This window comes from Amphiprion ocellaris, chromosome 5, assembly GCF_022539595.1.
Source record: "Amphiprion ocellaris isolate individual 3 ecotype Okinawa chromosome 5, ASM2253959v1, whole genome shotgun sequence".
Lineage (NCBI taxonomy): Eukaryota > Metazoa > Chordata > Actinopteri > Pomacentridae > Amphiprion > Amphiprion ocellaris.
The window spans coordinates 16,658,425-16,674,175 of record NC_072770.1 but is presented as its reverse complement, the minus strand read 5'-3'; the positions used below and the strand labels follow the sequence as shown (position 1 = coordinate 16,674,175).

The 15,751-nt window shown below is 39.4% G+C and overlaps 1 protein-coding gene across 1 annotated transcript; it reads right to left on the bottom strand.

The window, feature by feature from the left end:
* Positions 1 to 3,706: 3,706 nt before the first annotated feature.
* On the bottom strand, positions 3,707 to 13,041 carry LOC111569668 (N-acylethanolamine-hydrolyzing acid amidase). Its single transcript, XM_023271935.3, has 11 exons — positions 12,781 to 13,041; positions 8,396 to 8,560; positions 8,161 to 8,284; positions 7,922 to 8,012; positions 7,744 to 7,829; positions 7,484 to 7,656; positions 5,796 to 5,858; positions 5,643 to 5,709; positions 5,526 to 5,554; positions 5,179 to 5,248; positions 3,707 to 4,666 (listed from the first exon to the last, which is right to left on the bottom strand). The coding sequence occupies exons 1-11, from the start codon at positions 12,963 to 12,965 to the stop codon at positions 4,631 to 4,633; spliced, it is 1,089 nt and encodes a 362-aa protein (XP_023127703.1). The 5' UTR covers positions 12,966 to 13,041; the 3' UTR covers positions 3,707 to 4,630.
* Positions 13,042 to 15,751: the final 2,710 nt, after the last annotated feature.

The following is a 15,751-nucleotide window of genomic DNA, read 5'->3' as shown; positions in this document are numbered from 1 at the left end:
CTGACACAGCTACACCATCTTATCAGCTCAGAAAAAGAAAACAGGAATCAGTACATTGCAACTGTGCACTCAGAGAGAGGAGCAGCTGGGCGACAAAGAATGGTCACATCCACAGAGCACCTTTGTAACTTACTGGAACTTAATATGTCTGTCCCATGTATAGATAATGGTATCTGTGAAATATTAGCTGAGTATGTCAAATACTTTTAGATTTTTCTAAGTGGACCGTAGACCTAGTTTCAGTATTTTTTTTTCTCACATTCAAATTTGAGGCTATATATATTATATATAGTATCTCAAGAATAATTCAAGATAAAAGCCTGAAATTTTCATTTATTTGTCTTGCTAACATAAGCATATCCGATTGCTATTAAATACAGCGGTGGAAAAATGTTTTTGGACATCTCATACATTTGTGAAATATTGCATTAAGAATCCCTCTGAGGTCTTCAAATGCAATTTCTATTAGTTCAGTCACAGCCATAATACGAAACAAATCCTAAAAAAGTCAATAAAAACTTAAAATTCATTGGTTCCTTAAAAATAAGAAATTTTGAGTATTGGGTCATTTTGGTAGAATTTAGTTTTGTTAGTCATGTAAACAATAAACAAAAAAAAGCATCATTTGTGTCTGTCTAATGCAGTCACACCTTTTGAAACACAAAAGACTTTCCAACAAATATTTCACGATAATATTTGAGATTGTGTAAAATTTCAAGGGTGCCTGAAAACTTTTTTCCACCGTTGTATCTGTCAAAGCATGAAAATTTGCCATTGGAAAAATGCCACTATATTCAGAAGGATATATGTGGTCATGGTTCCATTATGCCAATGTCATGGTAATGACTGGATGCAGGGCTAATTTACAAAGAAATTACACAAAAAAACATGTCAGGTTTCAAAGATTGGACTTTTCATAGACCACTTCATTTTTTTCATATTTCAACTCACCCATAATCTGAGATTATTGATCTACTTGTTCAGTATTATAGATTCTTCATCATTGTTCTGAGATAGTGTCATTCAAACAACCTCAAATTTCAATGTGCAAAAAAATGCCTGTTGAAGTAGGTTGACAGTGACGGGCAATTTAAAAATATTTTTTGCTCTGACAGTATTTGGCATACTATATATATATATATATATATATATATATATATATATATATATATATATATATATATATATATATATATATATATATATATATGCTGCTGTTTTGTAATATTGCAACGGATTTTCATCCCATTCACCAGTGACAAAATAAAATCAGTATAGTCCAGTTCATTTTTAACTCCTGCTTTAATGCCGTGATTGCATGTATTGTTCACACCAGAAATATTCTTAACTTCAGATACTTTAAATGTATGGCAGAAACACGCATACTTGAGCCAGATAACCTGTCAGGTGAGTTGGGAGAACAGGTAGGGGAGGGAATCCAAAAGTGCACTTAGTTTTGTCAGTCAAGTAAAACTAACTAGAGAACAACACCTAACATATCTTGACTGGCAAGTGCAAATACAGGCCAGGATATCAATCTTAAATGATGCGTAGTCCTTGTAACGTCCTGGGATGTGTAAGGTCTCATAGCAGGTGGAGGCTGTCAGGTAGCTGCCATTCACTACTTCTGAGGAGAGAGTTCTTGGTAGAGTCTCCCATCCAGTCCAGAATTTCACCAGACTGGTCAGTTCAGACGGTGTTGCTGTGGAGTGGATTAAAATTGATTAAATAAATGGCTACAACTAATGATCAAAAACAATCTAGGGTACGCATACTAAACAGGAAACTGTTGAAAAAATGGGCTGCATTTATCACTATCATTGCACAATAACTCTTGATATAGCATTCTGTGAAAGAATGGTGGGCTATGAACAGAGCAGTCTAGTGCAGTTCATTTCAAGCTATTCGCTCACAGTTGTAACTACTTTGACTGCACAGTTTAAAACCTTTCAAGATCAGGAGTAATTTAAAATGAATCAAACCAGGACATTAACTTGAGCAGAAAACACACATATTAAACAAAGTGTTACCTAGACTAATTCAGGTTGCTAGGTGACCAGTTTCTTTACACTGCTCTGTGACTTAACTCCATTTTCGGGCGCATAAATCACACTTCCACCCATTTGTGCGTTTATAAAATTGTTACTCAACTACCCAGCTCCAGAACGTGCTGTCAGTGTGACCTTATTACTGTGCTAGCGCGGCTAGCGCTGTATTAGCGTGGCTAGCGCTGTATTAGCGCGGCTAACGCTGTGCTAGCGCGGCTAACGCTGTATTAGCGCGGCTAGCGCGGCTAACGCTGTATTAGTGTGGCTAGCGCTGTATTAGCGCGGCTAACGCTGTGCTAGCGCAGCTAACGGCATGCATTACAGCTAACTGACTCTCACAAAAACAAACCACATACAGGACAAAAAGGATTAATACACTCACTGAAGCGCCATCGTTCGTGCTGGTAGCCGTGGTTGACCCCGGTGTTGTGAGGTGAACCGTCTACGTCACATGACCGGAGGAGCGCCACGTGATTGGCTGGGCGTTGGTTCGATTTTGGCCAGGATCGATTGTTTACGCCTGAGTCCCCCGGATGTGGACAGTGAATTTTGAACATTGAATTTTTTTATGTTGAATTTTGAACATTGAATGTTTTGATGGTGAATTTTGAAGACATTGAATTTTTAATTGGTTTTTAGAATTTTGATGAGCTAAATTCAGGCATAAAAAATTCTCATACGTAATTTTGATGCAAAAAAATTCAAAGTAAGAAATTCAGCAGCTTTTAAAATTCAGAATCTGATGAGTCTGATTTGCTTCCATACCTATGTTTCTCCTGAGTGTTTCGACTCGCCGCTCTCAGCTTTCTCTGACTCTCTTCTTTCACTCCGAATCTGACAAAAAGCCACAGACCGAGCAGCAGGTATACCATCGCCTCCATGTCCTCCATTATTGTGTTGCGTTTGGGTCGCACACAAATGGCGTTAAGGGACTTCCGGGCCGCCGTGCTATGACGACTCCACCCGCGATGAGGTGCTACTCAATTGTAATGGAAAACTATCTAGTAAGTCAAGCCGAGTACGTGCTTATGGAAATGCGGCTTTAGCTTCCTGCTTTTAATGTGACACTCTAAACGTGCGTAAACACACAAGATGCCAACACTGAAAGTGCAGGCTGAAAGCAGTGCAATAATTTACAAGATAAAGTAGTGCAGTGTCAGCTTTCAACAGTGGACAATTTGGCGATCGCTTTGATGTCTTTTTGGGGTTCTCACTGGGCCTTTGGCTGCTTGTGGGTGGAGCTTAAAGTTTATCAAATGTACGAGGTCGTGATATATGTTGACAGCGGGGACTGTACTAGTATGAATTATAACAAGAAAAAACATGTTCCTGCTAAGGATGGAAAAATACAGTAGGTACTTCTGTATGAATCTTTAACGGCACATTTGCTGACTAATGTGAAATCCTACTTCCAGCTCCTGCTGATTAAGCACTATTGTTGTAGCACATGTCTTTAATAAAAGCCTGATCATAAACCTCCATTAAACATAGACATGAAAATCACATGAGCACACAACATCAAAATACCAATATTCTTCCTAACATCTGCTCAGTTCTCCTCGACAGCCATTGCTTATGACAGTGAATTACTTACTGTACAATTTTTGTTAAACTGTCACATCTCTGCTAGGGCAAAAGGAAGAACATAAAACCCGGTGTTCTTGATTTGGTAAAGTCATTTATTGCTCAGTGACATGATTAAAAGAAAGGAGATAAAACTGCAAAGAAACAGTGCTGGTGGGTATTACAAAATCAACTAACCAAATAAAACCTGTTTCACTCTAGATAAAATAGCAAAAGACTAAACTCCTTAGCCAAACTTAAAGCCAAGGTAGCAACATTCATGGCTAACAAAAGTAATGAACAAAATTGTGCAAGGTGCAAAGAATAAGCCAAACATACAAGTGCCCCAGAGCGAGCCACCATGTTTCAGTAGCTACAAAAAACACAGAAATTACAAGAGGAGTAACACCAAACTCAGTCACAAAGCTGTTAACAGGAGTTATGTATTAACATAAAGCACAAAAGACACGAGAGGCACAAAGGCAATCTGGTCATGTTAAATCACAGCTGCCCTGACTGTGAGAGGAAGTGGGCCTGGAGTGCAGGACCGAAGCTCCAGACCAACCAGCTGAGATGACAGACAGGTGCGATCTGGAGCTCCTCTTCAGTCAGCTGTAGTCAGAACAACACAAGCCATCACTCCTCACAGAGACTACAAAGAGTCTACCACAATAAAAGACCAAAGGCACCTGGAAACATAACATCAACTCTAAAGTAAGATTTAATGATTCATATTTCCAAAGTGACAACGATATTAATTAGTCAGATTACAGGTGAGTCTGGATGATCACAATCTTTTAGGTAAATAAAACATTTATTGAGCTTAAAATGCAAATTGCACTTACATAAGGTGATAAAAATGATTATAACAAATCTTGTTCTAGTAGAAGCACTGCTACCCTAAAACTTTCCAATTCCCTTGTAAATCTCAATAATTACACAATTTCCACATGGTCATGAATCAGTGTAAAACCAGTGTGTGAAGTTGCAACAACGTGCAGGAGAAATCTGTGCGCTGTTTACTGCTCCATGTCTGTCAGTTGTTCTTTGCAGCCCTTGAAACAGAACAGAATGTGAACATGCATGAGTGAGGGTTTCATGTTTACTCCATTACTTCATTGTAGTAGAGTATATATGTTTAAGATTGTTTAAGAAAGTAGTACATAGTGTGGCTACATGTGATTTCTGATGAGCAGGAAATATCTGGAGACACTCCATAGTGTCACTCCTTTACTCCTTCACCCATTATTATTGCTAACTCCTTTACCTTGTGTTGTCTACCAGACTTCTCGATTCAATCACCTTTTGTTATTGTCAACTGTCTAAAAGAACTCCAGTTTTCTTGCCCTCTGTCATTGATTAGCAACTATATGTAAACCAACCATGATCATCGTATTTACTCCCAACTGTCTGACCATCGGTATAAAATTTTTGGGTCGGCCTACCTTCACAGACTCACGTTCTGTGTTGGTAAGCCCACCGTATACCAGAATACTAATAAACACCCCACTACAGCAAACTTTGAGGACTATAGGTACATTTCTTCAACAAGATGTCATTTAATTACCTGCGGCCTGACAAGTGTGCTGTACTTCTCGGGGGCTGCTGCACTCATTAGCGTCGTGTACACAGTAATGCTGGAGGATTATGAAGAGAAAGGTTAATGTCAGATGAGATGAATGACATTAACTGTATTAAAGCAAGCTGTGTAATTCCTTAAAATATATATTTAGTCAGTAGAATGTGTAAAAACCAGTGCTGGTTTATAGTCACTCTGTGCTGAAGTATGGTGTCAAACAAAGACTTATTGACAGTCTTGCTGAACTGAGGCAAAGGGAACTGAATCTGGTATGCAAACAACAACCTCACATAGACAGCAAGAACAGTCATGCGCTCACATATCTTCCTCCTTACCTATTACACACTGGAGGCAGCGACAGAACCTGAAAGACAAGACTTGGTTATTAATCCATATGTTGTCGCTGACTGACAGTTTCTCTCAGAATCACATGCACTTTGGTCCACACTTGCCTGATATAGTGTCTCCATGTTGATGTGATCTTGGCCCGTAGCATTTAGTGCTTTGTTGGCTGCCTCTCTAAGAAATGAACACGCAGCAGCAGCATAAGAATAGCAAGGACAACAACATCATTATGGATGTGTTCATCATGCGAGATGATTCACCTTCGATGATCTGTGGCTGGAGGAGGAAGCCAGTGGTCAAAGTTCGTCTCCACTCTGTACCAACTAAAACAGGAACACACAATTACATAAACACACAACACACAATTTAATGCACCAGATTTTCCTCAAACCATTTCTGTTAAAAAAAAAGTGCACCACTCCTTAAAACTAAGTAAACAGCAATATTTCTTACAGACTGTGTCAAATAATATTGAGATGGGCAGTGGTGATGTAATACTGCATCAGCGGGTGTTTTCAACTTCTAATTTAATTTTTCTCTTAAAATGATAAACTCAAGCAACTTGTGGACTTCTGAAGCGATTTCAGTTAAAAATGTTCAGCAGATCTGATAAATAAACATTGGAAATGTTACTTTTGAAATATTTCAAAAGCAACCGTGAATATTAGTCAGCTTTGCCCTCGGTGGCACCTCCAGAAACTTTTCATAGGAGTGGCCAGATGGAGTCCCTGAAAATCTTGGGGCAGCACACATAAACAAAATGCCATTACTGGATTTTAGGAATTCTGTTATGTTGTTATATAGAGAATAGTTGAAATGTGAATATAAACGAAACCGTGTACTTTGGTATCCTATTTGACAGTCAGTGTTACTAAGATAATTGACTAATACAGGCACAGTTTCATAGGATTTTGGTTATTAGGGTGACCGTTCAAAACAGCCCATGAGAAGAGAGGGTGTGTAGTATTAGTATTAGTATTATGGAAAAGTTCACCTCTAGACAAGATATCTACACTTTCTGATTTCAACATTGAAAACTTCGCCCATGTGTGATGATAGTTTATTAAAGTAAAGCAACTTATGGTGCAAGAAATGTGATTTATTGTTTTATTATGGGTCATACAATAAAGTCACTGCTCCCGCTGTGAACTGAAAAAACTCTAATAAGAAAACTTGATATGACAGAAACATATTTGGATTTTAGTAAACAGATCAAACTTTAACTGTAAAATAGTATCCGTGTGTGAGGGAGCTCAGGACTCTATTGTGTAGCAGAAGAAATTAACTACAGCTGATAAACTGTGACTTTGTGTGACAGCTGACTTGTCTGAGGTGTGGAAACTTACAGTGTAATTTACCATTAGATCCTGATTGATCCTGTCTCCATGACAGATGATTTATAATTCTAAACTAATACTAAAAGTTAGCTGTGTTGTGTTGTTTGTGTGAGTGCACAACACTTTCTCACTGTGGAGATGCTCCTATGGATACCCGCTACTGTCCGATGCTGCAAATATTCAATAAAGTCAGAGGAAAGACTCCTACAAACAGCTGGCAACAAAAAACAGAACTTCAGCTCCTATTAACATTTTGAGGTCTGTGTGCCTTCGCCAACTAAAACCACAAAGCGGTGTGTGATGTTTATGCCAACTGGCTGCTGCTAGATGTTGTATCTAATGCTGCTTTCACTTACTTTTAGATACTGTACTTACTTGAATGGAAACTTGGACATTGACGTTATAGTGAATAAACTTGACATATCAAATATTTGTTGGTGAATGAGATATCAGGGGTGGCTGTGGCCCCCTCTTGGCCCCCTTTTGGAGGTACCACCGTTAGCATTAACTTTATATCTCTATTTGAGATGCCAGTAATTAATGTGACATATTGTGAAAAATGGTCAGATGAGAAAGTCAAACACTTTCTTTGAACAGTTGCTTTTGCTTACTTTCCATTCACAGGGTCCAGTGGCCAGATATCAGCGGCGCCTTCTCGATCTCTGGTGATCACGACACCTTCCCCTGCACGCACCCCGCCTACGATGTAATACACCCCAGCGATGAGGGGAGTTTTTGACAAACGCATCACTGCATCCTGAAAGTCCTCTGCTTCCTCCAGTGTCTGCGTAAATTACACACAATTACCTCAAGTTTTCACTTCCTCAAACAGTAACTTTCCTTAGTATACTGACTTCTGTAACATACTCACCTCCCTGAACAGCCAGCTGACTGGAGATCTCCGATACAGGAAAGCAGACATAAAATTCTTCCACCAGTTCCACCAATGTTCGGTGCCTTATGAACGCAAACAAATGTAGAACCAAAAAAAAAAAGAAAAAAAAACAAGAAGAAAGTAATTTTTTTTCTACAACCATAAGCGCCCTTACCTCGCTGGTCACCTGAGATAGTGAACTTATGAGGGCTCTGTCCGGTCCACAAGCCAACATAGCCAGCAAATGTTGTTCCGGTGTACGCCACCTAAAAGAACAGTTCAACAAGAAATAATCATATCAACATAGCAGGACCACTGTGCAACTGATCAGGTACAAGGCAGCTAAGGATTTGGCATAAATGATGATGTACTTTAAAGAGGTACAATGATACATGCTTTGAATACATACTGTACCTCTCCATTCTTGAGGAACACTACGTTGACAGTCAGATTCTTCAGAACAGAATGTGGGTAATCAAGATTCCTGCCGTGGTACAGGACGCCATCTTTGTCCTGAGCTATGATGCTAGTGCAAAATCTAGAAATGCATGGAGTTTGTTGGCATGCATTAGCGGAGTTTCATCTTATTCCTGCAAAAATCGTGGGTCTCTGCATACAAACATCTACATAGGTTAAAAATCATACGTACGCAGACACTTCATAGGCAAAGTTGAGCATGATGCTGTCGGCCAGGTTTCCTCCCATGTGTGAGGCTAAGCCGCGGATCTCCCCGGCATAAGGCTGAGGAACGTACTTCTCCAAGGACTGCACAATAGGTATGACTGCATGATGCACCCATTTTGGAATTGTAGAACTGAAGAGGACGAAAGAAAAGATGATGATGCACAATCTCTGTCAGCACAGGCACAACAGAAGCCCACCATAATACAAACCACAGTGTACTTACTAAGCAAAGCTGGCGTTCTCTGTTAATATTAAGTTAGCTATTTGTGTGCTGCTTGAAATCCTCCTCCACAAAACATTACACTACATTATACATTAAATGAATAATAAACTATACTTGATAATAATAGTCATAGATAAACAAAATAAAACAAACACAAAAAAATGCACATAAAATAAAAACCGAAGCTTGTTCATAGAGGATCCAGCAAATCCCTGGATTTGTTGGTTTTTCAAGCTTATTTTTTTTAGAGTACATTTTTTGGCCTTTGTTACAGTGCACAGCGGAGAGAGAGACAGGCAACATGGGGACAAGAAAGGGGAAAAGACATGCAGTAAATGGCCATGGGTCGGACTGGAACCCATGACCGCTGCATTGATGACTATAGCCCCTGTTCATGAGTCACCCACTCAACTGTTGAGCTACAGAGGCACCTGCAAGTTCATTTTTATAGGGGCACAACTTCAGTTCAATCTCTATAACTGTAAATGCTGTAGGGTCCCAGCCTGAATATTTAGTCAAGTTAATCTCCATAATTAATTAAACACTGCAGGATCTGAGCCTTTACATTATCATACTATAACATTATAGTCAGGTAAAGTATTTTATATAATTTTTTGCAAGGTTTAATTTCAGAATTATATTCCAGAATTATAATTACAGGTATCAACAAAGTCATTCGGACTGGTCGTAATTACCCTGTGACTAGTCAGATTTCTTATTCGTAATATCTGTACTGTCATTCTCACTACTCAGAATGACAGAGATATCAGTGATTCTGTTTGATTTGTCAAAATAACAGTTGTAGATATTTTTAGCATCATTATGACTAGGAAGAATAGTTGTGCATGGTGTTACTAATGTCTGGCCTCACATTGAGTATTAATCCAGCAAAGCATGTGAACAGTATCAAGTGGTGACTGGCCCATTTTATATAGTTTCTTTTAACTTTGGCTGACCACATTCACACAGACAGACACACTAATAGAAGCCTTGCGGTTTAAATTTATTAGAACTTTGGCTTTAGGCTGCTTTAGGATGCTCTGACACATTGGTAAAACAAATTGTTAAATGCAGTTGCAGTGCCATAGTATGCTTAAAAAGCAAGTCTACGTGACATATAACTATATCTTGGCATCGCCGAGTCAAAACTCAAATTTTAGATAACTGTAATTACATCAGAATTGGGCAGAATTCCAGTTTGAGGTATTATTTTAACTAGCTCGAAAATCATAGAAGATATCTAGAAAGAACAATGTAGTAAAACTGTTCAACTACAATCAGCAAAAGAAACTAAGCAAACAAGTGCCTCAAACTCATACCAATGAGAGAAAGTAACTTCTAAACTAAGTTACTAAGTTCCTAACAGAAGTTACAGTTTACACGAAACACAAAGACAACGTTAGGCACCAAGCGGAACTCTTACATTAAATCACAGCCACCCTGACTGTGAGGTTGGCTGTAAATTTATACTCTACAGGTGTGGTGACTGCTGCAGTTGGATGGATGATGGGAACCAGGGTAGTGGCCCCATCAAACAGATTGGAAGGCAGGGACAACAAGGACTGGAGTGCAGACTAATCAACAGAGATGACTGGCAGCAGTTCTGAAGCAAGCTTAAACTAGTCACAGCTGGGACTACACAGGCTATCTCAATACACAATGCTGCAAAAGTCCACCACAACAGCAAGATGGCATACAAACCCCAGTGGCTTTAACAATATCTTGAACGGTGGGGAACTAAGGACATTCGGGGTCAGGTCACCAAGGCAGTGGTTCAGACATCCTTCTCCTGAGTGACCCTTTCCAGTTACTTTCGTGGGAATCCCAAGGTGTTCCCAAGCCAGAAGAGATATATAATCCCTCCAGCAAGTTCTAGGTGTACCAGGGTTTCTTTCCAGAGAGACATGTTCGGAAAACCTCAAAGGAAGCTGTCCAGGATGCATGAATCTGAATCAGGTATCCACCCACGCTTTGTACTTCCTCCTGGGGGATCCAAAGGTGTTCCCTGGCCACATGAGATATATAGTCCCTTTAGTGAGTTCAGGGTCTACTCCGGGTCTCCTCATAGGCAGACACTCTCAGAAAAACTCCACAGGAAGTAGATCAGGAGGCGTCTGAATCAGATGTTCAAACCACCTCAGCTATTCCCAAGCTAACTCAGGATGTCCATGCTCCTCACCCTATCTCTAAGGCTGAATCCAGTCTCCCTAGAGACTCATTACTCATTACCGCCACTTGTATCCGCAGTCTCTTTTAGTCCTTAATATGCAAGTAACTCAGGTAAAATCACACCGTAATAAAAACTATAGGGATGAAACCCAAAGGATGAAACTCATTTCTGTCTTTTCTATTGATCTCATTCGTTCAGTCACTACCCAGAGCTCATGACTATAAATTAAGGTTGGAATGCAGATTGAGTGGTAAATCAAGAGCTTCGCCTTCCAAATCAGCTTCCTTACAACCATCATCTCCAGTACAACATCTATATTCCTGCTGATACTGCACCAAGTCACTTGTCCTTCTCACGCTACAATTTCCTGCCACTCATGAACAAGATCCAGAGTGACAAGAAAATGGAGATGGACAAGTGGACAAAATTACGAATAGTCCGAAGTAAACTGTACATCTGGAAACTGGAATCACAACTGGTCATATTACAGCTGGAGATGTCTGTAACAACAAACCCCAAACATTTGGAAGTTAAAAGTGATGTGGATATCTTAAATGTTCTTCATGACTACGAAGAACTAAATTGCAGACATCTGCAATACATAGGGCTGCACAGTATCTAGTTGTTAGCACCGTCGCCTGACAGCTAAAAGATCCCCAGTTCGGATCTTTCTGTGTGGAGTTTGCATGTTCTGCCTGTGCATGCATGGGTTTTCCCCAGGTACTCCAGCTTCCTCCCACAGTCCAAACACATATTGAAGTTAACTGGTAATTCTAAAATGTTCGTAGGTGTGCACGCGAGTGTGCTTGTTTGTCTGTCTCTATGCGTAGCTCTGTGATAGACTGGCGACCTGTCCAGGGTGTCCACTGCCTTCGCCCTGAGTCGGTTGGGATAGACTCCGGCCACCGTGCGATCCTACAGAGGATTAAGTGGTGTATAGATAATGGATGGCTGGATATACAGTCTAGCTAATATATGTTAAAGATCCTTGCCATAGCCACCTCTCGTCTAATATGGTCAACACTTCACTTCCTTGTTTTTGTTTTGTTAACTATGTGGTAAAAAACAGTTGTACAAGAAGTTTTCAGATCCTTAACTTATAAAGATCAAGTACACTATGAAAATACACAGAAATATCCACAACTAAAAGTATGCATGAATCAGTAGCAAAATGATATAACTAAAGTACCATAAGTAAAATGCTCTCTGTCAGTTTTACTATTAAATACAATGTTTTTGGCATATTCCTTCAATAGATGTTTGAGTTTGACATAATTGTAACTATTTTATACATTGATGGGTAGTTTGACTAGAAATGCTTCATATTCTATAAGATTACCACATGATTGCAGTATTACTGTCCTTTGAGAACCACTTACCTCTGTAAAGTCAGCTAATATCATGCACAGAAAAAGAGCCTTGTGTTCAGCTCTGTCATGATGCATTTTGTAGTCAATCCAAGAGAGTTACCAAACTGTTTATGTAAGTTTATGAAAGGACATGTAACCACAAACATTCAAAATCACCACATTTATGTCGAAAACAGTGAATAACTCTATGTTGTTGCCAACAGTATATAGAGTACTTAAAATTAGCTTGACCTTAAACACATATAGCAGTAATATATAACGTTAATGCACATGCACATTAATGCAGAAGTAATATTAATCCACAAACATCACAGTAAAGCACCAACATAGACCATTTTACTGCACTTTAAAATATGTAAGGTTTTCACTGGACAGGAAGGTTATAATAAATTGTAATTTTGAGAAGTAACTAAAGCTGTGAGACAAATGCAGTGGAGAAGTGAGCAAAGCGGAGCAAAAGTATAAAGTTGCGTAACGTGAAAATAAAGTACAACTGCCCCGAATTTGCAGTTCAGCGCAGTAGCTACTCGAGTAACTGTACTTGGTTATATTCCGAGAAACAAGAGAGAGAAAGAAGGAAAACTTACTCAATGACCTCTGCGCCAGCTTTCTTCAGGTAGTCCAAGTCGAAGACGGTCAGAAGCGGCTTCCAGCGCACTTCTGGATCCTCATCCAGGCTGATGTTCACCGTAGGAGGAGGGACCTCTGCCCGGCACCACGCTGCCAGTCCGGGCAGCAGCAGCAGCAGCAGCAGCACGGCGCTCCGCACCATCACGACCAGTCCTGTCCGAGAGAGCCGCAGCCTGACACCGGACACGGGAGACACCGGAGAGACTCGACAACAATCACAGCTGCTTCCGGTGTGTCACAATAAAAGCCTCGCCCAGCTCACCTCACACGCACGTGGAAGCTTTAATAAAACAAACCGATGGATTTTAACTCCATCACAACAGTAATATTAACATCAGTAATTATGACAGCTGGTTTATGCAACGGCGCAGTTGTTTAGATCAGTTTACCAAGTAATGGAAGTCAGTTACACAACAGATTAACGTCACTGCACACACTCTGACTTGACACAAACACAGAGGTAAATGTAGGAATTCCCCCTCAGGAAATGCTGCCCTCGTTTCTGAGATGTTCCTAGTGAGACAAGTCAAAATGTCTCCTGTGAAATTGGTCTATTTGCTACAAATATTACTAAAGCAAAACTGTAGATTTCTTCATTTTTTTCTTTCTTTTTTCCTTAGCAAAATGTAGGCTACAAGCAACAGTACAGTGTGTACCATAGTCCTTGGTACAGTGTCCTACTGCAGCCTGATGCTGTAGCTGGTTCAGGCGAATTTATTTCAACATTATTATGCAGAGTGACAGTTTATAACATTGTGCCATTGCGCCAACGCCGATCGTCACATAAATCTGCCGCATTCGTTGGCGCAGTTATAAAATAGAATCTTAATGGTAATAAGTGAAACTGAAGAAGATAGAGGAACTGTTTGTCTACTTCGTTTATTCTACAGTTTTTGAGAACATCATTGTTGTGCAGATATCAGGTCTCTTTATAAGTGGGCTATTCCTGACAGTTCTTTCAAGTATCAAAGTTGTACCTTGTTTTGTCATTTCCAGAAAGCATGCTTATATTTTGGCAAGTGTCAGACCTAAAATCCAGCATCGTTGAAGCGTCTCTTTCAATGACATTGCTAAAATCTTATTACTGTTTTTGCCAGTGGAATGTGGTAAAATCAGTGCTCTGATCTTCAGATCAGATATATTTCTTCATTGAGGTTGCTAGGACTACCATCTCAGTTTTAGTCAGCTTAACATTTTCATAGAACAGTGAAACTACACAAGTATGTTGGGAGAACATCTGAATCCTACTGTAAATTGATTTGATAAATATAATTATCAACAGGTTTGCAATATATAAATGAGACTTGTGTTAATGTCCAGTATTAAGAGACACAATCTTTGTGTGGTTCAGCCTTCCCCTTTAAAGCAAACTGACATTTGCTCCTAAGTTCAAAGATGAGCTGAGAATGTGGTGCTGCAAAAATTTTTTTTTATCTCATTGCGTGATCAATGATAGAGCAGTCAGAAGTCCAAAGTGTTAAAATATAGTCATGTGAGGCAGGATAACTCGAGTTTTATGTGTTTTAAATGACTGTAGGCTTGTGCTGTTTTGAAAATGCTGAACTTGCCAGATTGACGACATTTACCGCCTCTGTGGCAGTTTGATACGAAGGTTGCAGCATTAAAAACATAATGTACAGTTTGTTTTACCTCGGGTGAAAACCTTTAAATGAAACCTGTCCTTACTCCTGCTTGAACATATATACAGTGAAGAATAAATAAGCTCAAGGTGCTCAGTTAGTATTTAGTACAAGACAACTTTAAAAAAAAAAAAAAAAGGTTGAAATTTTGACAAAAATATTCCTGTTTACTGAGGTAATACAAAAATATGCCACATGATCTGAAACTTTTGATTGTAAACCTTCCTTTATGTCAAGTATTATAATCAGCTTTGGGAAGTTCCAGGTCAGTGCCCCTTGTAAAGATAATAAGGATATATGTGATTAGCTTTTACTGCCAATAAGACCATAAAATGTGGCTTAAGAGTGAAATAACCTGTAAATTGCAATACGTCTCTATAGGCCATATATTTGAATGACGTCATAGTACTTACTATTGGGCAAAATCCATTTCCCAAAATTATGCATTTCTGCAATATACAGGTGGCAGTATAATTGCAAGTAATATGCATGTATCTAAAATTGACTCAGAGTTTTAAAAATTTTGTGTTTAACATACAATGTGACAGCTCATGGGGTTTTTGCTTCTGAATCAGGTCCTTCTAAAACCTTGTTGCTCTCATTTAGTCCACCATTTGTTTGGATGAAAGGACGTTTTTCAGCCATTGCTATAAGGTAATCCTTTTCTGATATGACTGTTCATTATTAAATGCTGGGTTTTTTTCAGCCCTTTGGCCATGACAGTCCTCTCAGCTGCCACATTCATAGAGCACACATTGTTCTGGGCTGTAATCACCACGGACGCCACGAACCTTCAGTTCCACGGTTGTGTCACCATAACGCCAAGTTTCTAAGCTAAACATTTAACAGCTTCTCGATGACAAAGTAATTGTTTGGATGTTATCTTTGCATTTTCATGACAGTCTTAATATTGAGATTACTGTTGTCTGCATGACCCATGAGGGTTCCCACTTCAGGCGGCGAAGAATCGAAAGAGACCACATCTCGCCGTGGCACAATTATGAATTTCATTCCACAGTCAATGAAGATACATTCAGGTAAGATATAAAAGAGAATTACTCAAGCATAGTTGTGCGTGCAATCAGCATTGCTACTTGGGTGATTATTCCCACTGCTGCAGTCAAATGATGACAAGAAGGAACTGGAACACAGAACAGTGGCTTCCACAGGTTGTGTTCAACTAATCAGGCTCATCTGTGGATGTAATTGCCTCATCTATCATGTCTTTCTGACCCAGAGGCAGTTTAAAACAAATTTTTGGCCACTAGGGGGCAGAGCAAACAAGCTG